The sequence below is a fragment of the Carex rostrata genome, chromosome 10 (genome assembly GCF_964058835.1).
Source record: "Carex rostrata chromosome 10, lpCarRost1.2, whole genome shotgun sequence".
NCBI classification, from domain to species: Eukaryota; Viridiplantae; Streptophyta; class Magnoliopsida; order Poales; family Cyperaceae; genus Carex; species Carex rostrata.
The window spans coordinates 10,422,576-10,447,940 of NC_135927.1; the positions used below are offsets into that span (position 1 = coordinate 10,422,576).

Here is a 25,365-nt window from a genome sequence, read left to right on the forward strand (position 1 = left end):
TACCATATGATACTCTATTTCTGTTGATGGCCGTATATGTCATGACATTCCATTAATCGCAAGTTTATATCTCATGGTGAGTAAATTACTAGGCAAAGGCACGCCAGTTCACAAATTTATGTAAAGGTTCTGTCTAAATAAAATTTTGAAAGTATCTTGAATCCCAAACTAAATCAACAAACAAAAAGCAAACAGGAAAATATGAAAAATGAAAAATGTACATAATATTCTGTAGAAACTGGTCAAAAAACAGCTAATCCATCTATTCTACAATGCCTTTCAAGAGAGTTACTATAATGAACTCAAAACGAGAAATGAACTAGAGAAAAAAGAAAAAGAACAACTATCTGTACAAAAGGTTGTATGCTGGTAAGTCTCGAATTCTACGAACATCCTCTAGAGAAAGCTCTCTTTCCAGCTGAATTTTTGTTGCTTCCAATACTTCCTGTTAAATTTAACCAATTTAGATACCCCAATAAACATATGATAGAAGAAAATAGAGTGGGTGGGTGTGTGTGTTGGGGGGGGGGGGGGGGGTTAATTTACTTTGAATTGCATGTAAGAAGCCTCCATAGCAAGCCATTGGGCATCCATCAGTTCAAATGCAATGCAGTAAAGTATGTCGAATGCTTCTTCGTCTTCTATATAACAATCAGTACCATTTAAAAATTTCATGTCTAATTAGTATGCATGAACTTGCCAAGATAATGGAATATATAACTTCATACGAAAAGAACTGCAGCTGAATTTGTTAATCACTTTACCTGACAGTAGTCTTGCAAAATTCATCCCTGGTAAGGACTTTGCCTTGACTGTACATATAACCAAGACAAAATTAATGGATAGAACCCGATTTAATAACTTAAGATGTCATTACTTTTTGATAATTTGACATTACTAACCAGACTTTAACTCGAGCATTTGAATAAGCATGAAAGAGACATTGACACCGGCAACTGCGAAGGGGTATTCCCACGTAGCCCGTGTCCCGTCTCTTTTGTTTAATATCCTCTTGAAAGATGCCTGTCATTTATATCTCATGTCATATCATGCCAATTCATGTGAAAGTCAATGCTGGTACATCGCAGCACCATAAAGAACAAATACAAATCATATATGAGCTCTATATAACATGATATACGACGTAAGTATATATACTTAGTCTCTGCAGTATTCATATATGTATCAGGATGTGTTTTTATGTAAAGAAATTAAAAATTATGTACCGGGTAAGTTCTCGCATAAAATAAAAGGTTCTCTAGGGAAACAAACCCACATCCCCTGGAAAAAAGGGAAAAAAGAAACATAGTTAAATAGAGAATGCATTTAATTAATCAACTTGCATTGGGATACATAAAAAGATATCTTGAGTGACACACGCCGGTACGGTAATTTATGTCAATTGGTACCTAAAATCAGTTGAGGGATTAGGTCCTTGCCATCCCATTTCTTTCCACTGGTCAGAGACCAAGTTTTTTAATTCTGTTTCCGGAAACGAAGCGTGCCAGAGTGCTTCAAGTGCTTCCTACATAAAAAAAAAAAAAAAACTCATACCATTCAATTTTTACATATATCACAAATTAATAAATACTATCACCAGTCACCACCAAAATGCATGCCAGATGGTAATATGTATACTCACTCGGTGATCAGGTCGAGTTTCGTCAAAAGGTACACTTAATCTATCCCTTAGTTTTTGTAGTCTTTGTTCCTGCAAAGAAATTAGGTAATACAAATTGTGAATTGTTAACAATTAGAGTTAACTAACATGATTTTTTTTTTTTTTTTTAAATTGAGCTTAATTGGTATGATTTTCGTTACCTGAAGAGGGGTTAGCAAGCCGAGAGGTTGACGTTTGTTAGTCGAGCGGTTAAAAAGCCATCCAAACCATGACTTTCCTCCAACCATGTCATTCGCTAACATATAATTTAATATGAATACAGTCATTATTTGACCATTCCACATTTATACACTCATGTGTATAAATCAATTGATTACATAAAAAAAAAAATCCAATTACTATTATTATACTTAAATAATTTAGTAACATGTAGACAGCCATCAAAAAATAGATTAGATATATACAGAATGAAGTATATTAATATTACTTATAATTCAGGCAATATGCAGCACAAATTGGACTCCAGCCATAAGTTTTTCAAATTGATACCATATTATATTATCTTAATTCAAAAATCACTACTTTATTGTGGATATTAGACCTTCTCTTGTATTCTGGCAATTAATTTTCTCAAAATTGGTATCCTGACAAGGTTAATTAATGAAATTTTGTATAAACCAACAAGCATTTATGTATCCATAGTCGGATTAGGGTCTCATTATCCAAACAAAAAATCACATAACCAGAAATACATACAGGTAATAGAGAAAAAAAATGTGAGACTCACCATGGCTTTAATTATCATTTGAAAAGGTAAAAGGAGAGTTTCATCAAAAGAAAAATTCTAATTTGAAGGAGACGCTTCACTTTAGGAAGAAAATATTGAAGAAAAATGGAGAAAAAAATATAGGTCCTCTCCTCTCTGTTGCTTAAAGTTTGAAATGAGCTTGAATTTGAGAAAATGAAGCCAAAATTAGACAAAGGGGAGAAGATTTAACATGAGCTTGAACATGACATAGAACACCCAAAATTAGACATTTTGAGGGGTTGGGGTTGTGTTAGGCTTAGAGAGAGAAACAAAGGATTAGCAACCGTCTCGTCCAATAAAAAACAGGAGCAACCACTCAAAGCAGTTTTCTACTAATATTTGACAAAAACTTTAGTAAAATATTTTTTATTTATCTTACAATATGACATCTCAATCCATTCTTGGATAAACATGCATGCAACTACACTAGCACATTTCATCTCCTTAATTTTGTCATAAATGAACCATGCAATTATTTTTTGTTCTTAATTTTTTTTTTTTGGGAGATTACCTGTGACCAAATGACGCCGTGCTTAATTAAGGCGATTATTGTGTTTGTCAAAATATAATTGCCAGATTAACAAATTATACATTCTCTATTTGTTGTAATTAATTCTTTTGTTAAGGAAATTTTATTTACTATATGCAAGTATCATGCTCTCTTTGTAATTGTCTCCGATTGGGGACAAGATGAAGCAACAAAAACATGAACAAAAATGGAAATAAGGAAAATTGATAAAAATAATTAAAAAAATGAATGTCCAAAAACAAATATCGCACGAAGTTAAGGTAACATTTTATCTAGGTATCGCCAGCATGATAGCACCATCTGTGACAGACTACTGACAGCAGAGAAAACAGAATAAATAACGGAGAAACAGAGAGAAAATCACAAAGAAAATTATCTAAAAGTTAATCAAGTTATTAAGCAATAACTTACTATTTAATGCTTGATAACCTCCTACCGCTAGTAAATAGCCTTTAAAATTTTTTTTTTTTTTTTGGAAATATTGAAATGTTCGGATCTAAGTTGTCCAATGTTTTGTACAGTGATCGCTTACAAATGTATGCTACAAAGTCTCAGGTACAGCTAGCTGTACCAATTTAAACCTTGAATCAACTCTCGTCTAAGATTGCAAGTGCACAATCCTATCCGTATAGTATAATAAGGTATCGATCCTCAGAGACGGTTTAATTCGATTCTAAATTCCTACAAATCCGAGTTAGGTACTAGAAGTGAAAGGTTTGGTTTGAATTCGTTTCAATTTCTCAATTCAATAACAAAAGATTGCAAAGGAAAATAAATGTTTGTTTCAGTCAAGTTTAAAATGATGTTTCCAGGGTTTCAGATTTCATCCTCAGCTTTGCCTCTCTGGACCCTCACTCGACTCGCATCATCTCTGATGCGACCCTAGTGATGCGACCCCCATGGTCTCCCATGCGACTCGCATGGCCCTCGAGTGAATGCAGCATTGCACCTGTTTCTGAGTTATTCGATTGTGCAAGGTTCTACTGACCCTACCTACGATTCCTGAGCCTCAACTCTCGTTTATTAGCACCAGAAACCTAGTAAGGAATTGCAATTTCACCTTCTTAGATCTACAACTTTCAACTCTCGTTTATTCGTGTTCAATCTAAGTCAATTGATCGGTTTGCTAAAGGTATCCACTATCTCTCAATAAATGGAAATCTCATCTTTCGGTTCAATTGATCTATCTTTTCAGATTTCTAACCTACCTCATGTGCTTGATTAAATTGCAAGAAGGATCAAGTCAAGAAATTAGAAGAGATGCAAGAAACATTCAACAATAGACAATCAAGATTCAAACAATCAAAATCAAGCAATGAAAGAATAATACTCAATCAATTGATCACAAGAACAACTCAAATTCAAATGCAATACATACAATCAAAGCTTTAGACTACATCAACCCTAGAAACAAAGAAAAGATCTACTCAAGCATCATCATAAAAGAAGAGAGAAGAGAAGAGATCATGATAGAACCAAATGAAGCAATCTTGCAAGGATCTTCCCTCCTTCCTCTTTCTTGATCAACACTCCAACTCTTGAGGTTTTGAATCTTCAAAATTCGGAACTCTCTCTCTGGTGACAGAGGTGGTCTATTTATAGACCTTTCAAAACGATTGCTTTAATTCTGGGTCCTTATTGGGCCTTTGCTGTCTGCTTTGGAAGCTCTCGATGCGACCCGCATCACCACTGCTGCGACCCGCATCGGAGTGTGATGGATGCGCCTCGCATGCAATGGTGCTGCGACCTGCTGGTGCGGCTCTGAGTGGTTGATGCGCCTCGCGTCAAGTCTGATGAGGGTCGCATCAAGGTCTCTCAACTTCAGCAATTCGCTTGATTTCACCAATTTTCCTGCAAGATAAGAATGAAAGCACAGCAGTACCAAATTCTACACGTAATCATTATAATAGATGTTATTTGATGGCTCAGAAGTCGTGTTTTGGTACTGAAATTGGTCAAAACAATAGGTCGGATATAGCAATATCATACAGCCACTGTTAAGGTTTAAAAAAAAAAAAAAGTTGTCCAATGTTCCTACCGATTGTAAGGAAGGATGTGTAAAATTTTGCATACGGGCGTGACTCAAGCAAAAAAAAAAAAAAAAAAAAAAGTTGTCCAATTTGAGATCGACTGTATGCATCGGAACTCCTCTTTCCTGGAGAAAAAATTATGGAGTCGAATGCAAATCGGGTTGTTGTTTTTAAATGTACACATTTTTAAATCGGATTTGACTAAATAAATATCAACACTGTCGACAGTATGGGTGTCAATGTCACCCTTTTATCTGTTTGCTCGATCAATACTATATTAGACAAGACAGGTATGAATAAGATTTTTTTTTTTTTGTAAATTTATTGGGTATGGGGGTAAAGATTTTTTTTGTTATCTAAACGGATAATATTACGGATAAAGCCTATTCCGTATCCGTTATCCGATCGGGTAGTTATTTAAAAATTATATATATAATATATATTAATGAGTAATGAATATTTATTCTCTAACTATTTTTGATAGTTGTGTTACGTTTAATTAACTATTAAAATACGTAAATAAATTTCAGCAAATTCCAATAAAATTTAGACCATTAAAATATGTATATATATTTGTGAAGTGAATGTATTTTAATATTTTATTTAGTAAATAATATATTTTTTTATTATATTAGCATTATCCGTAATTTATCCGCTATTATTTTATTATCCGATAATCATAACGAGTAAGATTAGAGTAAGGTTAGGATACATATAAAGTAATTCATAGCGGATAAAAATAGAGTATGAATAAGAACAATTTATAATAGGTACGGATATAAAACAGTCCATTCTAGCCTATGTGGTAGCAAGTATTGAGACCCTTCAATCAAAAAGCACACTGCTCAATTTATTTGGGACGATCCAATAAATAATTTTTATACAGACTTGTATTTTTTTATTATGATTTGAGAAAATTTTATTATATATATCTTAATTGATCTCGATGTTCTATACTAAAGTTCTCCATTTTAATCCCATACTTATATAATAATAAATTAAATAAAATTAATTACCATAAAATATCTAATTGATAAATAATTATCTCTATTAAAATTAAATTACATGTCCCAGAGGTCACGTACTCACGTGTCATGCACCCGGCACATACCATAGCCGTCTCATCACTTCTCATTATGTGTTATGTGTAAAGTGGAAAAAATGGCACGGTTGATCTAACTTTGTTACAGAACGGCATAACATGTGTGTCGGTTACGTACCGTGACTCGTGTATTCTATGCCATAACTATCTTTTGAAAACATGATATGGCGCGGCACGTCATGCAAAATATCTAGTCATGGTACGTGGTCACGTCACAACAAGAATGAGACACCTTTCGCGAGGATAAAAAAGTGACTTTTTGCGACGGACTACTCTCATTCTTCAGCTTTTTCTTTTTGCGACGGTACTTTTCGCGAGGGAGTACCGTCATAAATTTGTTTTTTCTCTCGCAAAAAGTATCTACATTGTTGTAGTGCGTGTAATTAGTATTGTTAGATCTTGACTAAATGATGAATCTTAAATAAATTAACATAAATTATGATCAAATGATTAAGTGAGTCACGTTTGGTCATGGAACGTTTAAACACAGCGTGACTCACGTGGCGTGACCATTAGCGTGCCATAACCATCCCTTGATATTTTGGTCACGGCACGTAAAAAATTAATTTGGTCATAGCATGGCACGGCACGAGACCAAAGTCACGACATGTTAGTCATCAGGGGCGGAACTAGAAAATTTTGATGGAGGGGGCTAAAACTTAAAATGCACAAATTGTGGTTGATGTGAATTGAATCCAAATTCTCCATCAACACAAAATAAGCTCTAACCACTAGACTACAAGTAGATATGTGACATTTATAAGGGAGACTAGGTCTATATAAAATATTTAAAAAAATAAAATTCAATTAAATCTTAGTACACATAACTAAAATTTTAAAATTATAGGAGTGACTTGGCCACATTTTAAATGGTTTTAGATCCGTCTCTGTTAGTCACGACATGACACGTTTTTCCTACTCTAGTTATGTGCCAATAAATGTGTTACGTCCAAGTTCCACGTGTCGGACACATATCATGGATTATCTCACTTGTCATGTTGTGTCTCGTGTCAGACACATCATCGGCCGTGTCAAGCACGGTTTAGATGACGTGTGAAATCCTATATATTTGAGGGAGTAGTCTGACATGTACAATGATACGGTACGTGGCAGGTATATCAAACTGATATGTATTATCATTTTTTATATGTATGAAAATATAAAATATAAATTGTATTTTAATAGTACGATTTAAAAATTATAAATCAAATTTGACGTGAAAATTATTTAGTTAATCATCCCACGCGGTTTTTGACTCATGGTCGAAACCTTTTCATATAAGAAATGTAAAATTTGAGGTGCAATGCAGATGCGAGAGAAAGTAATATATAATTTTTTTTATATATAATTATAAATTTATAGAAAAATTTATAGCTTTGACTATCTCACTTGTCATGTTGTGTCTCGTGTCAGACACAGATCAAACTCAAATTTGAATCCATCATATCAGATGCATTGGTGATACAAACAATTGTGTTGTCCAAAGCAGCTTCCCAGTCCGATATATAAGTTCATCCACGCAATTTGTGTTACAAACAATTTCGGTGTTTGTTACGTAAATTCTTAAGAAACGTGTTGTGGGGTCAAGAAGTAGAACTAGACAGATTAAATCTCACCGGATAGACGAATATTCGGGCTTTCGGGCCCTGTTACTAATTTGTACAATATTATTCTACACCATGCCGCATGTATAGGATTCAAATGCCTTATGTTCATAGTTTCATGTTTCATGTTTTTATCTTCGCTTTTAAAGTCTAAATAGTTTATTTAAATTGTTCAACATGATCTTCATATTAAAATATACATAAAGACCAAATTTTATATTTTTGAATTTTTTTTACTATTGTTTAATAGTAAATTTTTTTTCAAAAATATAAAATTTGATCTCCAAATACATTTATGTTGGGTGGTTCGCATTGTCTGTTTGAACTTTGAAAATAAAGATAAGGATATGGATATCATTGGAGTGATTATTTGGATCATAATCTCATTGGATCTTAAATTTTTTGTCCGGTTTCTAAATGTAAATGATTTTTTTTTTCCGACTGTCTATGCCATTAAAACCCCACCCACTCTGGATTACTATAGTTGACATAATTCAAAATTATTACACGGCCGGGTTTTCTAATATTTTTTCATATTTTGGTTTGTAATTTATTGAAGGAGCAAATCCTCCAGTTAACTTCGGTCTAATTAGTTTGCCGCAACAGTTTCTTTAGATTTAATTTGCCAAGAAAAGTCTGATTTCACAATCAAATTCATATAATGGAATTTGTATAGACATTATCCTCCAATAACTTCTGAGAAACACAACAGCATAAGAGTTATATATATATATATATATATATATGAGGAGGGTTTAAATGCACCCTATCCTTTTTTTCCGTTTTCAAAGTCCGAATAGTCAATTCGAACCATTAGATACGATCTATATATTAAGATGTGCTTGGAGACCAAATTTTACATTTTTTGGAATTGTTTTACTATTTATTAAGCCACTTTGAAAATCGCTAATTCAATAGTCCAGAAAATATAAAATCAGCGATTTTCAAAGTGGCTTAATAAATAGTAAAAAAATTTCAAAAAATGTAAAATTTGATCTCCAAGCACATCTTAATATATAGATCTCATCTAACGGTTCAGATTGACTATTCGGACTTTGAAAATGAAGAATAAAGATTTGAAAGATAGGGTGCATTTGGGTGCACAAACATTTGGGTGCATTTGAACCCTCCTCATATATATATATATATAGAGAGAGAGAGAGAGATGGGTTATGATGCATTGCAATGCATAGGCCCCTTGTGCATTGGACCATAAATCATCGATTCAAAGTCCAAATGACCGATTTAAGCCGTTCATCTTATTCTCCATATTAATATGTGCTTGGAGACCAAATTTTACATTTTTTGAAAAAATTTTACTATTTTTTTAGATTTATTGAAAATCTGGGTGAACAGTAAAAAACAGTAAAAATTTCTGGACCATCAGATCAGTGATTTTCAAAGTGGCTTAATAAATAGTAAAAAAATTTCAAAAAATGTAAAATTTGGTCTCCAAGCACATATTAATATGGAGAACAAGATGAACGGTTTGGATCGATCATTTGGACTTTGGATCGATCATTTGGACTTTGAATCGATGATTTATGGTCTAATGCACAAGAGGAGCCTATGCATTGCAATGCACCATAGCCCATCTCTCTCTCTCTCTCTCTCTATATATATATATATATATGGGCTATGGTGCATTGCAATGCATGGAGGGGTTTGTGCATTGGATCATAAATCTAAAATTCAAAATCCAAATGGCCGATCCAAACCGTTCATCTTGTTGTCCATATTAATATGTGCTTGGAGACCAAATTTTACATTTTTCTGAATTTTTTTACTATTTATTAAGTATTTTACAAAATTGTTGATCCAACGGTGGCTGCTGATTTTACTGTTTTGTTAAGCCACCGTTGGATCAACAATTTTGTAAAATACTTAATAAATAGTAAAAAAATTCAGACAAATGTAAAATTTGGTCTCCAAGCACATATTAATATGGAGAACAAGATGAACGGTTTGGATCGGCCATTTGAATTTTGAATTTTAGATTTATGATCCAATGCACAAACCCCTCCATGCATTGCAATGCACCATAGCCCCCTCTCTCTCTCTCTCTCTCTCCCTATATATATATATATATATATATAGAGAGAGAGAGAGAGATGGGTTATGGTGCATTGCAATGCATGAACCCTCTTATGCATTGCACTATAAATCATGGATTTAAAGTCCAAACGACCGATCCGAACCGTTAGATGTTTAATCCATATTGAAATGTGCTTGGAGACCAAATTTTATATTTTTTGGAATTTTTTTACTATTTATTAAGCATTTTTGAAAATTGCTGTTTTGCTGTGAACAGTAAAAAACAGTAAAATTTTCTGGACCATCAGATCAGCGACTTTCAAAATTGCTTAATAAATAGTAAAAAAATTCCAAAAAATGTAAAATTAGGTCCCCAAGCAAATATTAATATGAAGAACAAGATGAACGGTTCGGATTGGTCGTTTGGACTTTAAATCCATGATTTATAGTGCAATGCATAAGAGGGTTCATGCATTGCAATGCATCATAACCCATCTCTCTCTCTCTATATATATATATAGGAAAATGCTAATATGCTATGCGTAGCATAGAAAGTCTTCGTGCAATGGCTCAATATTTGAGTTTTCAAAATCCTAATGGTCAATCCGAACCGTTCAACATGATCTTCATATGAATATGTACTTGCAAACCAAATTTTATATTTTTTGAGAATTTTTTTACTATTTTTTTAGATAGGTAGAAAATCACTTGATTTGAAAATTCTGCACCATTCAGATCTAGTGATTTTTTATATATCTAAAAAAATAGTAAAAAAATTCTAAAAAAATGTAAAATTTGGTTTGCAAGTACATATTCATATGGAGAACATGTTGAACGGTTCGGATTGACCGTTAGGATTTTGAAAACTCAAATATTGAACCGTTGCATGGATGTCCTCTATGCTACGCGTAGCACTGTAGCCACCGTTGGATCAATAATTTTGTAAAATACTTAATAAATAGTAAAAAAATTAAGAAAAATGTAAAATTTGGTCTCTAAGCACATATTAATATGGAGAACAAGATGAACGGTTTGGATCGACCGTTTGGATTTTGAAAAGTCGAATTTGAACCGTATGTATTTCGGCTCATATACATTCGAATGCACATTATATATTTAAGAAAAGAAGTACTGGCAAACCTTGAGTAGGAAGTAAATATTCAATAAGAAGTTCAAATAAACAACAAACTTGCCTAGTCCTCAGAAGCACCCAAAGAAAAAGAATCAAGGTGGAGTAGAATTCAACCTTTTGAAAGAGGTGAAACCACCATCCACCACAAGGTTATGCCCGCTGATATATTTTGCATCATCTGAAGCCAAGTAGACAGCCGCGTTAGCAATATCAGCGGCGTCACATCTGGCCCCCTTGAATTCCCACATATTGTGTATCGCAGCAACTATTTTCTCGTCATCAATATTCAAAAGCTTCTTGAAGGCATTTACACCCAATAACGTAGGTGTTGCATGCGGCGATATGCAATTCACTCGAATACCATGTTGGCTTAGTTCTGCTGCTGTTGATTTTACCAAGCCTATTACAGCAGCCTTTGACACTGAATAATCATGGGGTGCTATGCCTCCGAGCAAACCTATTGACATTAAATTGATCATTCTACCAATGAATTTGACATTTTTATGTTATGTAGAGAAAAAAAATTGTTGTTACACTCGAAAATTTGTACATCTTTCTGACAAATTATACCTCCTGCTCTATGCTTTCAATATAAGCAGTGTGAGCCAGATCAGGCCCAAAGATCAAACTGTACTGGTTGCTACCTGAAATCAAGTAGGATACTATACTTTTACGAGGTACGCAGTCATTACTGCAAAAGTTCAATGAGAAAATACCTAATAAACAGTCAATCAAAATATGATCAATTATATATTTACTTATTGTTATCAGTTATCCCAACCAAGTACTAAATAGACATTCTAATACAACCAATTAATTAAGAGAATTCCAAATACAACTAACCTGCTGCGCTGGCTGTGCAAATGATACTTCCAGCTTGGCACGGGATCATTACGCGAGAAGCATGCTTGATCCCAGCAACTATTGAACGGACATTAACTGCCATGGTCCGATCAAATCCCGCAAGCTCCAAATCAATTATAGTTGGTACCAGTGTCCCAGCAATGCCAGCATTGTTATACATGACATCAAGCCGTCCATACTGTCCCACAACATGATCAACTGCGTTGGAGATTTCTTCCTCATTAGTGACGTCACAGTGAAAAAAGATGGCATTTGGGCCAAGATCATTTGCAATTGATTTGCCTAAATGATCTTGCACATCTGCAAGGAGAACTTTTGCACCATTTTCTATGAATTTGATGGCAGCTGCTTTGCCGATTCCATTGGCTGCACCTGTTATCAGAGCAATTTTTCCTGCTAGCCTGAATTTGTGCAAAATTGCAACTATATTAGCTTTATGGCATGCAGCACAAACTTACATGTAGAAAATAAAGAATTTAAACAATAATTAAATGCAGTAATGAAATTGTGCTTTGTTTTGATAAAATAATTTGGCATTGGTAAACAAGGCAGGTGAAAAATGTAGCTTATGAGAAAATCTGTGTCTCACAGAGAAAATAAAATAAAAATTGCTACCTTCCTGACTGTGAATTAGTAGAGAAGAGTTTATGCTGTTGGAGCCTATTAAAATTTGATTTGGCCAACACATCCAAGGCCGCTTTATTCCCCTTCAACCTAATGCAAAATTTGGCGAAAGCATCATGAACTATAATTAGTTCACAAAGGGATTGAAATGGAACTTATTACGCTCAGTTACATAATTATGGAAAAATGATTGTGTTTTGTTAGTTGAATAATTGGACCATTAAGGTTGTGATTTGCAGGAAAAGAAAGAAAGACAACTCATCTTTTCTTTTCTTGTCACTCTTATATATTTTTCACAATATTTTTAATAGTTGAGAAATAACAATAGTTCTATTGTTGGAATTATTGAAAAACTTCTTTCTGTTCATACGCACACACAAGCAAGTGTAATACCATTAAATAAGCAAGTTGAAAAAGAAGACAATTAATACTTTACATGAGAAAATAGAAAAATAAAGGAAAATTAGATGGAAAAAAAAAGAGCTAATTAACTTGAGAGCGATCCTCGACATGTAGAACTTCTTTACACCTTTATGATTTCTTTTCGTTTTCCTTTCTTTGCAGGTTTTGCTCGTGGCTTCTCAATTTTCTTGGATGGAGCAGCCACTTTTATAATAGCAAAAATATAATAAATTGGGACTTGGCCACTTGGGAGGAAGAGGAATAAAGGAGGGTAAATATTTTAACAGAGCAGATTTAACGTCATGCAGTGCCCGGACTATATAATCAAAACAGCAACATATGATTACTGCTCTGCATGAAGCAAAAACTAATCTGTTAAAATTATCACCATGAACCGCGCACGCGCTAGTGAGCCGCGAGTACACCGGTGGAAATGTGGCTTTTTTATTATGTCAGCGTGGATCGAACTTGGCTTTCTCAATTTTGAGCCAAATCCTTTAACCACTGCGCCATACCGTCATATGTGTTTATTGTTAATAATTATAACATTTATAATATACTAACGTTAAGCCTGTAATTTTTATACAAATTTGATTTAAGTCATGATTATTTAAATACAATATATATATAAAATAGGCGTATCGTATCCTAGATTTTTGAAAATTGACATATCGCCGTATCGCCGTATCCGTATCGTATCTGATACGATATCCGTATCCGTATCTATGCAACATAGGACCCTATTGAAAACGATAGTGTTTGTTTTATTTAGCCTATTTTGTTCCTTCTGCGATCAATATGAAATTGCTTAGTGCAAATGCTTTTCCCGTTATAAATGTCAATTTTAATAGAATTTGTATTTAAAAAATAAAGAAAAAGCATCGACATTATTTTTTTTCTAGAGTTTGAACAACAATCAATAATTCGGATTGAAATACTTTTATTTTTTTCCCCACCAGCACACTAAAAAAATATTTTTATTTTTTTAACATAAAAATATTCATATTAAAAAAAATATTTGGTAGTCCTTCTAGTACATTTAAATTTAAGATACTCTATTTATTTCTCTAACACTGTTATTAAAAAAATATTAAAAATAATGTCAAAATGACACCTCCATCGAACCATCGATGGAGGGATAGAGAGGGATTTGCTCCACAGTCGGTAAGAAATTGACTCCACCGAACCAATATTTCGGTCGACCAAATCCGTTTCCTCCTCCACTAATAAGATACTAATTCGATGGAGTTACTTTTTGTAATTTCTACAGAGCTTGTGCTGGTTTTGTTTAATCTATTTTTTTTTAGTTCTCATTAAAAAAATCATTCAAGAGTAATCCACTTGTTAATATTATTTGGTATTGTTAAACAAATATAATGCAAAGGAGACGCAAAATAATTGAGTTCACAATAAAAAAAAAAAGGTGAGCCCCAGTTTTTCTCTCTCTCCTTCGACTCAATTTCGTAGAAAAGTGGTTTCACGTTTAGTTGAAAAATAATATAACAGAAATGTAGTTATAATAGTATCATATGATGCAACACGTTTAACTAATAGTTTAAAACATATTTATAACGCATCAATTATTGTATAGTTCAACTGGGCTACTACCTGTGCGGCTCCATTTCAATAGAGACATCTAATCATATCATGTGGTCCTACACTTATGTGAGAAGTTTTTGGTAAGGCCTTCTCGCACATAACAACATGCAGCTCGTGGATAGAGATTGTATTCGTCGAAGCTGGAAACTGAGACAACCGAATGTCACAAGGACTTGCGATCGAAACAGAAGATTTTTTTTTTTCAATAAGAGGAAACCAGTTGTTTTGTTAATTAATGATATAGCTCTCAATATTGTCTTTTGGGTGCAAAGCAGATAGCTATAAGAGAGGGGATATCAAGGGGCATGGTGGTGCTTATTCCGCTTTCCTGGCGGCGATTTCAAATAGCTAGAGAATCTCTCTTTAATTACATTACTTTGCTTTCTTTTTTATCTTTATTATTTCTTCTGTTTTGTTATTTTAATTTATGTCCATTTAGAGTTGCCTTTTGTAAATAACTTTTTTTATATATACCAATTCAATTATTGGCGGCATTTAGCCACCAACCTTAAAAAAAATGGTAGCAGGTGTAAACAAAGTGAATTCAGAGTGGATAATGCTAATATCAAATCTATATTCATCTTTTAATTAGCTGATACTGAATATAGATACGGATACAAATACGAATAGTAAATGAATGTCAAAATTTAAAACTAAATACGCTTTAAATGGAGATATATGGAGCGGATAATTCAAATATGAATACAAAACAAATAATTGTCGAAAATTGAGATGATGTGATCTTTATGATACAAATACTAATTAACAATATTAAAATATAAAACAAAATATCGACCAAAGGAACAAATTTATCATATGGTTGAAAAAAAAATGTAAACAACATTTAAATTTAGTTGATGTAGAAAATAAAATTATATTTAAATTAGATGTGCATTCTGAAAACATTTAAATTTAAATCTATTTGATCAGAAGAAAGCTGTGTAGAATATGAAAATAAGTTAGATTGAACGTTTGGCAGAGAAGAGACCACAATATGTGAAATATTGAATCTAAAAAGAAAAGAAAAAAGTATTCAGACTCTTCAGTCTTCATGTACCTAAATTTGACCAATAAGAGCATCTCCAATAGTGATTGATTATGGATTGCTTATACTGATGTGTCAATTGTTTTTGTAATTGCTGAGTTGTATGGCTATTGCTTATTTAGCCATTGTTGAAAATAATTGCTTAATAAGAAATTCTTTTCTAAAGATGAGTTGGTCAAATATTTAATTCTTATTGGCCAAGTGTTTAATTCTCAATTGTTTGATTGATTGTACCAATGTAGGAGTGAATTGCTTAATTTCTAAAATTTTCATAATTGTTATTTAGTAATTGATTTTAATTGCTGGACTGGAGATGCTCTAAGTAACGGGTATGATTCAATGGGTTATATGAATTGATGGCCCACGAATTGATGGGTGAATTATATTGCACTATTGATTTAGAATAGTGTGTCACTATTTTAAATTGGTTCCAAGTAGAAAAGCTATGAAATCAAGTCCCAAAACACGTTAAAGTTTTGATTTATATGATATAACAATTAAGTATTATAATCCATGAATTTGAACCTAGAAAATTTTAGCTGTTGTAAAATATTAATTAGTAACTAAAAAGAAATTTAACAGGGGAAACGGTGGCCCGATGGGAATTTTCAAACAAACAAGTAAATCACAGATGTTTGATTGTTTATCATTTTAACGTGTTTGTTTGAAAAAAAAAAAATTAACACATGTTTCTTTATTTATTTATATTGTATTTTGTTGTTAGAGATTAATAGTAACTAAAGATAATTTGCATGTTTGTTTGAGTTATTCAAAATTTATGAATTACTCTTATAATATAAAATGATTTACACGTTTTTTTAAAAGAACAAAATAGAAGAGGATAGGAAAACAAAATTCCACTATGCGTACCAAACAAAAATGGTGTGCAGATCCAGTCTGCACGTGGTAAGTTCTGAATTTTTGAGAAAAGGGTAGTAAAGTGTGAATTTTAAAAGTTTGAGGTGGTAACTAAATTTTTTTTCTGAATAATTGTGGAAGCTCTGTGGAACTGGAAGTGATCTGTTTATTATTATTATTATTTTTTTATCACTTTTAGAGTTATAAATGCATCAGATTAGGATCAGATTCTAATTAAAATATAAATACAAATTTATTAAGAATGCATAAGATTAACGTACAGAATCTATCCGATTAGAAGATCTAAATATATATGAATCCGTATTAATCATTTTAGCGGGATTTTGATTCAATCAGAATCATATTTCAATATTTTGTAAAAAAGATCTAAAATGACAAAATACACTTAAGACACAAACAAACATGTAAATCATTTTATATTATAAGAGTACAAATTAATAACTCAACTTTAATTTAATAGCTTCTATGGCATAATAAGACATTGTTTTATCAAAGGGTTAGGGAAAAATATTCATACAATTAGAATCACATATACATATCAAGCAATTAAAAAGCTGGATTTTTTTTTATCAATATTGATAAATATGTGTACGTGTGTGGAGAGTGAGTTCATCGTATTACACATAGCACCAATCAACCAAACTATAATTTCATATTACAAGTTTTAAGATTGAAACTCCAAACCACTCAATTTGATCTACGTACCAAAATGTGTGTGTGTATATATTTAACAATATTTTGATAGGAAGAAAATTATTAATTTTACAAATTCTTAGCCAATTAATATTTTTTTATTTTATTTTGTAACTATAAGCTATTAATATATGTATATGTATTAAGGTTCTAAATAGCGATTATAACACTATGGTTTTTAAGGTCCGAAAAAGCTATAGTGCAGCTATAGCGCAATCATAACTAGCTATTTGTAATCATTATAAAAGAAAAAAAAAGTTAATAGCATTATAGCTTTTGAGGTTCGAAAAAACTATAGCACAGCTATAGCTAGCTATTTAGAACCCTGGATTGCATTTTCAAAGGTGCTAATTTTTTAAATATGCAAAAAATGTACTAAAACATTTTTAAAAAAGAAAGTAAAAGTCTTGTTAACCATATTTCGTTATTGTTTTGAATAGTGTCAAAATTTTGATATTTACATGAGTATGTCTAGGACTGGCAACGAGTCGGCTCGGTCTGAGCTAGACCAAGCTCATGGCTCACTTGTTTTAGCAACGAGAGAGTCATGAGCAAGCCAACATTCAGATCCGAGCTGAAAAAGTGGCTCGTGGCTCACTTATTTTGGCATGGCAACGAGCGAGCCGAGCCAGCTCGCGAAATCTCGTTGGCCAAAAACCCAAATGTATTAGATAAATGTATTATAAAGTTAACTACATAAATTAAGTTTGTAACTAAATTCATACATACTAAAATACTAAATCTTCAAATTCATACAAACATAGTTCACAAAATAAATTCATGCATACTAAATTCACTCAAATTCATACTTGGATCTAGCTGGCTCGCCAGCTCACGAGCGAGCTAAACCCCAGCTCAAACTTGTTAATTTTCATGCTTATTAATCTATGGTTTTTATCATCTTAAATGAAATTATTAATTGAGTGACTTAACCGGAAATGTTATCCTTATTTTTTTTCTGCCAAAAAAATTATCCTTTTATTAGTTTCCTCTAATAGTTAACGTTTTAAAGCTAAGGACCGAAATTATTAAAAAAAAATCTGGGGGTTCGAAATTACGTATCCTCACTCTAAAGTTGATAATATCATGTTTTCTCCTTCAAAATTTTAAAACAAACAAATTTATTTAATTTATTTACTTTTATTAAAACTCATTTTAAATTTATGGAGTTCTCAATTTAACTTGTATTAAAAGAAATATCTTGTATGTGTTATCAAATGTTCAGTCTTATAATTGGTCGGTTTTCGAGAACAAATAATTAATTTAGGTATACACTTATGTGTACGTCATAAAAGTAAGAAAATGATCCAGTTGTCTTCACACCCAATCAAGTATGAAACTAGCATTTCTCTTAAACAAACTACATATTTTTTTTTAATAAATGATTAATTAAGTACTTAAGTATTTAAGATGGGTTTGACTAAATGATAAGTACTAATTGTATAAATTTGTGAGTTTTTAAAATTTACAAAAGTAAATCTAATTTTATAAATTTTACAGGAGACAGACATTTCGAATTTTTTTTAAGAGTGCACATGATATTGCCCCTAAAATTTATGGTGCAAACTTAGAAATGATAATCAAGAATTGAAAAAGGAAATTAAGGACAATTTGGCAGCAGGTTTTCTTTGTTTCAAAATAAATGGTTAGAATCCTGCCAAGAGCTTGTAAAACATGGTCGTTAGTAGATTCAATTTCATTAGTAGTGACTGTGTCCTACTGATATATTGTTTTTGCTCGTTGGTTCTAGGAATTTTCTTAGTGCATTTTGGGTGCAAAATAATTCACAAATTGGGTCCCATGTCTCAACTTTTCAGTCATTCATCTCATGCCCGATCTTTATAGTTATAATATAAATTATTTCACAAATTGGGTCCCAACTTTCCAATCAGTCATCTCATGCCCGGTTTTCACGGTTACAATATAAATTATTTCACAAATTGGGTCCCATGTCCCAACTTTCCAGTCAATCATCTCATGCCCGATCTTCACGGCTATAATATAAATTATTTCACAAATTGAGTCTCATGTCCCAACTTTCCAGTCAATCATCTTATGTCCGGTCTTCACGACTTCAATATAAATTATTTCAATTGCAGCTACAAGATGGAATGGCTCGGATGGCCATTTCATATTCACATGTGTTAGTAATCAAAGTGGCAAAGCACAAAAAAACACAGTACTAATGCCAAGAAAATCTAAAAAAATAATGTTTCCCTTGTTTTTCTTTTAATTGCATTACTTCAAATTGCAAATTGCAGGTATTTATGAACAGCCGATCATGATTGTCTTTTTTTCACTATTTATATACAATCTTTATTTTACATGCTGCAACAGTGCTAATTTTTCATTGTTCATGTTGTTTGTGCTTTTTAGCACCATCAATTCATTAACTAGAACCGATGGTTGCTCCCACCGTCTAGTCGGTTAATTTATACAACTGATGGCAAAACTGATCAACACCATCGGTCGTTGATTGATGGCATAGATGTATATCTTTTTTATTTGGGCGATGGCCATTGGTTCAGCAACCCATGGCAAATTGAAGTTTGAACTGAGTATTTTTCTGTAGTAGTGCCTCATTGATCAACTAAATACGTCATAGTAATTAAACAAATGAATAATATTTGGGCAAACGCCATTTTTTCCTACAGGATCTTTTAGTAATCAAATCTTCTAGAATGTGTAGCTTTCATCTGCAATTATACTAGTCATATCATACTGCAAGCAATTCTCACTCTTGAACAAAATTATGCAGTGGTGATCGGACACTTAAACATGAGATTTTACTATGGAAAATTCAACAATTGAAGTCTTTAGCCAAAATGATAATTTTATCAATTACATTCCAAATTTGTGGAAGAAAGTTTATTACAGTTTGTGGACCGATATAAATCATTTGAATAGTTGCACTAAACTTTTAGTTATTAAGTAGAAGGCTCAGCAACGTCGACTGGCTAACCTTAAGCACGAAGTAAATATTCAACAGGAAATTCAAAAAAAAAAAAAAAAAAAGTGCAACAAATTAACTTGCCAACTCCTCAAAAGCACCCATAGAAAGAGAATCAAGGTGGAGTGACATTCAACCTTTTGGAAGTGGTAAAACCACCATCCACCACAAGGTTATGCCCGCTGATATATTTTGCATCATCTGAAGCCAGGTAGACAGCTGCGTCAGCAATATCAGCTGCGTCACATCTGGCCCCCTTGAACTCCCACGTATTGTATAACATCTCAGTAACTATTTTCTCATCATCAATATTCAACATCTTTTTGAAGAAGTTTACAGCCATTGGCGTCAGTGTTGCATGCGGCGATATGCAATTCACTCGAATCCCATGTTGGCTTAGTTCTGCTGCTGTTGATTTTACCAAGCCTATAACAGCAGCCTTTGACACTGCATAGTCATGGGGTGTCATGCCTCCGACCAAACCTATTGACGTTAAATTGATCAGTCTACAAATTAATTTTAATATATTATGTTATCGTGAGTAACTTTTTTTTGTAGTTACACTCAGAAAATATGTACATTTTTCTGACTAATGATACCTCCTGTTCTATGCTAATTTGTTTTACGGTGGCATACGAGATTTCAATATAATTAAGTCTGCATATGATTACGGTACTCTGGGCCCGATTAGGCCCAAAGATCACTGTACATGTACTGGTTGCTCCCTGAAATCAAGTAGATAATACTTTGTATACGAGGTACCCAGTCATTACTAAAATCAAGTAGATACTACCTGAAATCAAGAGAACCAAATACAACTAACCTGCTGTGCTGGCTGTGCAAATGATACTTCCAGCTTGGCACGGGATCATTACGCGAGAAGCATGCTTGATCCCAGCAACCATCGAATGGACATTAATTTCCATGGTCCGGTCAAATCTTGCAAGCTCCAAATCAATTATTGTTGATCCCAATGTCCCAGAAGCGCCAGCATTGTTATACATTACATCAAGCCGTCCATACCGGTCCATAACGTGATCGACTGCACCGCAAATTTCTTCCTCATTAGTGACGTCACAGTGAATAAAGATGGCATTTGTACCAAGATCATTTGCAATTGATTTGCCTAAATGATCTTGCACATCTGCAAGCAGAACTTTTGCACCATTTTCTATGAATTTGATGGCAGTTGCTTTGCCGATTCCGCTGGCTGCACCCGTTATCAGAGCAATTTTTCCTGCTAGCCTGAATATTTGCAAAATTGCAACTATATTAGCCTTATGGCATGCAGCACACGCTTACGTATATGAAGAAAAGAAAGAGTTCAAAATATAATTAAATGCAGTATGAAATGTGTGCTTTGTTTTAATAAAACAATCTGGCATTGCTAAACAAGGCAGGTGAAAAATGTAGCTGATGAGAAAATTTATGCCTGACAGAGAAAATAAAGGAAAAATTAAAAATGCTACCTTCCTGACTGTGAATTAGTAGAGAAGAGTTTATGTTGTTGGAGCCTATTAAAATTTGACTTGGCCAACACATCCAAGGCCGCTTTATTCCTCTTCAACCTAATGCAAAAATTGGTGAAAGCATCATGTACTATAATTAGTTCACAAAGGGATTGAAATGGAACTTATTAAGCTCAGTTACATAATTATGGAAAAATGATTGTGTTTTGTTAGTTGAATCTATTAATGTTGTGCTTTGCAGGAAAAGAAGGAAAGACAACTCTTCTTTTCTTTTCTCGTCACTCTAATTTTTCACAATTTTTTTAGCAGTTGAGAAATAACTATAGTTCTATTGTTGGAATGGTTGAAAACTTTCTCTCTGTTCACACGCACACACACAAGCAAGTGTCAGTAGTGAGTACCATAAAATAACCAAGTTGAAAAAGAAGACCTTACTTTGCTTGAGAAAATAGAAAATTATAGGAAAATTAGATGGAAAAGAAAAAAGAGTTAATTAACTTGAGAGCGATCCTTGACATGTAGAACTTCTTTACACCTTTATGATTTCTTTTCGTTTTCCTTTCTTTGCAGGTTTTGCTCGTGGCTTCTCAATTTTCTTGGATGGAGCAGCCACTTTTATAATAGCAAATATATATTAAATTGGGACTCGGCCACTTGGGAGGAAGAGGAATAAAGGAGGTAAATATTTTAACAGAGTAGATTTGACGTCATGCAGCGCCCGGACTATAGAATCAAAACAGCAACATATGATTACTGCTCTGCATGAAGCAAAACTAATCTGTTAAAAATATTTTACAGAGTCGGAGTTTTGAGTGGAAATTCTAGACAAGAAATGTCGGTACAAAAAGACAACAAGGACATTTGGTCCTAGATCTAAGACCCAATTGAAAACGATAGTGTTTGTTTTATTTAGCTTATTTTGTTTCCTTGTGCGATAAATTAAATTGTTTAGTGCAAATACTTTTCCAGTCATAAATGTCAATTTTAATAGAATTTGTATTTACAAAATAAAGAAATAACATCGACATTATTTTTTTCTAGAGTTTGAATTACAATCAATAATTCGGATGGAAATACTTTTATTTTTTTCTCCACCAGCACACTAAAAAATATTTTTATTTTTTTAACAAAAAAATATTTGATAGTCTTTCTAGTACATTTAAATTTAAGATACTCTATCTATTTCTCTAAAATTATTATTAAAAATATTAAAATATTAAAAATAATGTCAAAATAACACATCCATCGAACCATCGATGAAGGGATAGAGAGGGATTTGCTCCACAACTGGTCAGAAATTGACTCACCGAACCAGTGTTTCCGTTGACCAAACCCATTTCCTCCTCCACCAAAATACCGATTCGATGGAGTTGCTTTTTGTAATTTCTACATAGCTTGTGCTGGTTTTGTTTAATCTATTTTTTTAGTTCTAATTAAAAAAAATCATCCAAAAGTAGTCCACTTGTTAATATTATTTTGGTATTGTTAAACAAATATATTGCTAAGAGACACAAAATAATTGAGTTCACAATAATTAAAAAGATGAGCCTTAGTTTTTCTCTTTCTCCTCCGACTCAATTTCATAGAATAGTGGTCTCACGTGTAGTTGAAAACAATACAACAGAAATGTTGTTATAATAGTATTATATGATGCAACATGTTTAACTGATAGTTTAAAATATATTTATAATGCATCGATTAATTATATAGTTCAACTGGGCTACCACCTATGCGGCTCCACTTCAATGGAGACATTTAACCATACCATGTGGTCCTGCACTTATGCGAGAAGAACACAAGGTTCTAGTGTGGAGATCAAATAGTTGTAACAACATTATAAGGCCCTAGTGTGGATATTGAAAATCCGGCATTTATAGAGGAATTGCAACACCTTGCTTCAAACATACATTCATCATCCTTGGATTATAGGTGGAAATTTTAATTTAGTAAGATGGTTGATTGACCGTTCGGGGGGACTTGTGGGGTTTCCAATTGATGGATTAATTCAATGACTTTATAAGAGATGTTGGACTAGTTGATATCTCCCTAAAAATAGACGTTTTACTTGGTTAAAAGTCCGATCGCAACACTCTCTAAGATAGACAGAATGTTCACTTCTCATGAGTGGTCAATTCATTACCCGATCATAGTGCTCAAAGCCATTGAAATGGTGGTTTCAGACCACGTCCCATTATTAATGATGTGTAAAAATGCGACACCGGTCCTGCGATGGTTTCATATTGAGACCTTTTGGCTCAAGTATGACAAACCAAAAGAAATAGTTGCAAGTCTCTGGCGAGAGGGGGACTGGATCCCTCAAGTCAGGTTGCAAAAATTTTAGCACAAGACAATGACGAGACAAGGATCCAGATGGTGCTTTTTGATGAAGACAACCTCATATGTTAATCAGTTGGAGGATAAGTTTGACCTTAGAATAATTATAGACTTCCTTAGCCCCTGTGGGAGCACTAGTGGAAAATATGGAATCAGGATCGGTTATATACACATATCAGTATCGGAATCCAACCGATCTTGATGAAGGCGATACTGATACTATCAGGATCGGTTTTATATTTTTTAAAGAACCGTTCCAAATAGATACTATTAGGATCGGTTTTTTAATAAAACCGATCTTAATAGATGTTATCTAGATCGGTTTTAGAATAAGAACCGATCCAGATACTTACTATCAAGATCGGTTTTTATATAAAATTGATCTTGATAGTTTTTTTGAAATTTTTTTTTATTAAAAATTACATATCTAGATCAGTTTTTGAATAAGAACCGATCCAGATACATACTATCAAGATCGGTTTTTATATAAAACTGATCTTGATAATATTTTTTAATTTTTTTTTTATTAAAAATTACATATCTAGATCAGTTTTTGAATAAGAACCGATCCAGATACAAACTATTAAGATCGGTTTTTATATAAAACTGATCTTGATAATATTTTCGAATTTTTTTTTATTAAAAATAACATATCTAGATCGGTTTTTTAATAAGAACCGATCCAGATACGCACTATCAAGATCGGTTTTTATATAAAACCGATCCTGATACTTTTTTTTTTTTGGAATGAGGATCTGAAATCTGGATCGGTTTTTTAAAAAATAACCGATCCTAATAGTACTAATCTGGATCGGTTGTTTAAAATAACCGATCCTGATGTTTTATTGAAGCTAAAAAAATATTTTTATTTATTTGACCAGCTTCCATATATATTTTGCTGGCCAGCATCCTAAATATTTTTTTTTGCACAGTAAGAAACAATAATCAAATATCATATACACATCATAAATTAAATATCATACACATCTTAAATTATTACAAAAAATTCATGTTCATACAAAGTTTTGTGAAGCATTACATATTATAACAAGAAATTTAAATCCAAAAAAAAATAATTAACAAACATACAAGTGACTAATTGAGCTATTTCTTTAATTAACACACATTTATGCAATTAATGTAAAGCACAACAATAAAAAAAACAATAATTACCTCTTTTGCAATCACATCACTTGAGATTAGAAAAGACCCGACAAACAAAAACAAAGGTAACAATTAGATGGAAAAACATTTTACAATAAAAAATACAAAAAAAATGTGTTTTTAAAAGTATAATAATGAGAAAATTAGATAAAGCTAATACCATGATAGTTGATCGGCCGGATGATTAAGTAACTTGAGCGAGATGTCCTCAAAACTGTAAAATAATATACAAACACCATTAATTAATTTTTGAAACAATAAAAAAAATTAAAAACTGACACAATTGAGCCGGAGGTGCGAGAGGCTCGGCTTTGAGAGGAAGAGACGGAGAGAGAGAGAGAGAGACACGGAGGAGAAGGAGAGACGGAGACAGAGAGAGAGACACAAAGAGTACAGAGGGAGAGACGGAGACAGAGAGAGAGACGCTAAGTTGAAAATGAGAGGCGCGAAATGAAAATAAGAAGAACCCTAAGCAGGTTAAA

At 32.7% G+C, this 25,365-nt stretch overlaps 3 protein-coding genes across 3 annotated transcripts; all 3 read right to left on the reverse strand.

Moving 5' to 3' along the window:
- Positions 1 to 58: 58 nt before the first annotated feature.
- Positions 59 to 2,646, reverse strand: LOC144560682 (uncharacterized). Its single transcript, XM_078309930.1, has 9 exons — positions 2,409 to 2,646; positions 1,822 to 1,916; positions 1,643 to 1,711; positions 1,410 to 1,525; positions 1,227 to 1,281; positions 903 to 1,023; positions 765 to 812; positions 547 to 641; positions 59 to 445 (listed from the first exon to the last, which is right to left on the reverse strand). Exons 2-9 carry the CDS (start codon positions 1,906 to 1,908, stop codon positions 344 to 346), a joined length of 693 nt encoding a protein of 230 aa, XP_078166056.1. The 5' UTR covers positions 1,909 to 1,916; positions 2,409 to 2,646; the 3' UTR covers positions 59 to 343.
- An 8,197-nt stretch (positions 2,647 to 10,843) lies between these two features.
- On the reverse strand, positions 10,844 to 13,023 carry LOC144560698 (secoisolariciresinol dehydrogenase-like). Its single transcript, XM_078309944.1, has 4 exons — positions 12,841 to 13,023; positions 12,340 to 12,438; positions 11,704 to 12,125; positions 10,844 to 11,317 (listed from the first exon to the last, which is right to left on the reverse strand). Exons 1-4 carry the CDS (start codon positions 12,858 to 12,860, stop codon positions 10,953 to 10,955), a joined length of 906 nt encoding a protein of 301 aa, XP_078166070.1. The 5' UTR covers positions 12,861 to 13,023; the 3' UTR covers positions 10,844 to 10,952.
- Positions 13,024 to 19,937: 6,914 nt separating this feature from the next.
- Positions 19,938 to 21,976, reverse strand: LOC144560697 (secoisolariciresinol dehydrogenase-like). Its single transcript, XM_078309943.1, has 4 exons — positions 21,884 to 21,976; positions 21,386 to 21,484; positions 20,740 to 21,161; positions 19,938 to 20,399 (listed from the first exon to the last, which is right to left on the reverse strand). Exons 1-4 carry the CDS (start codon positions 21,901 to 21,903, stop codon positions 20,032 to 20,034), a joined length of 909 nt encoding a protein of 302 aa, XP_078166069.1. The 5' UTR covers positions 21,904 to 21,976; the 3' UTR covers positions 19,938 to 20,031.
- Positions 21,977 to 25,365: the final 3,389 nt, after the last annotated feature.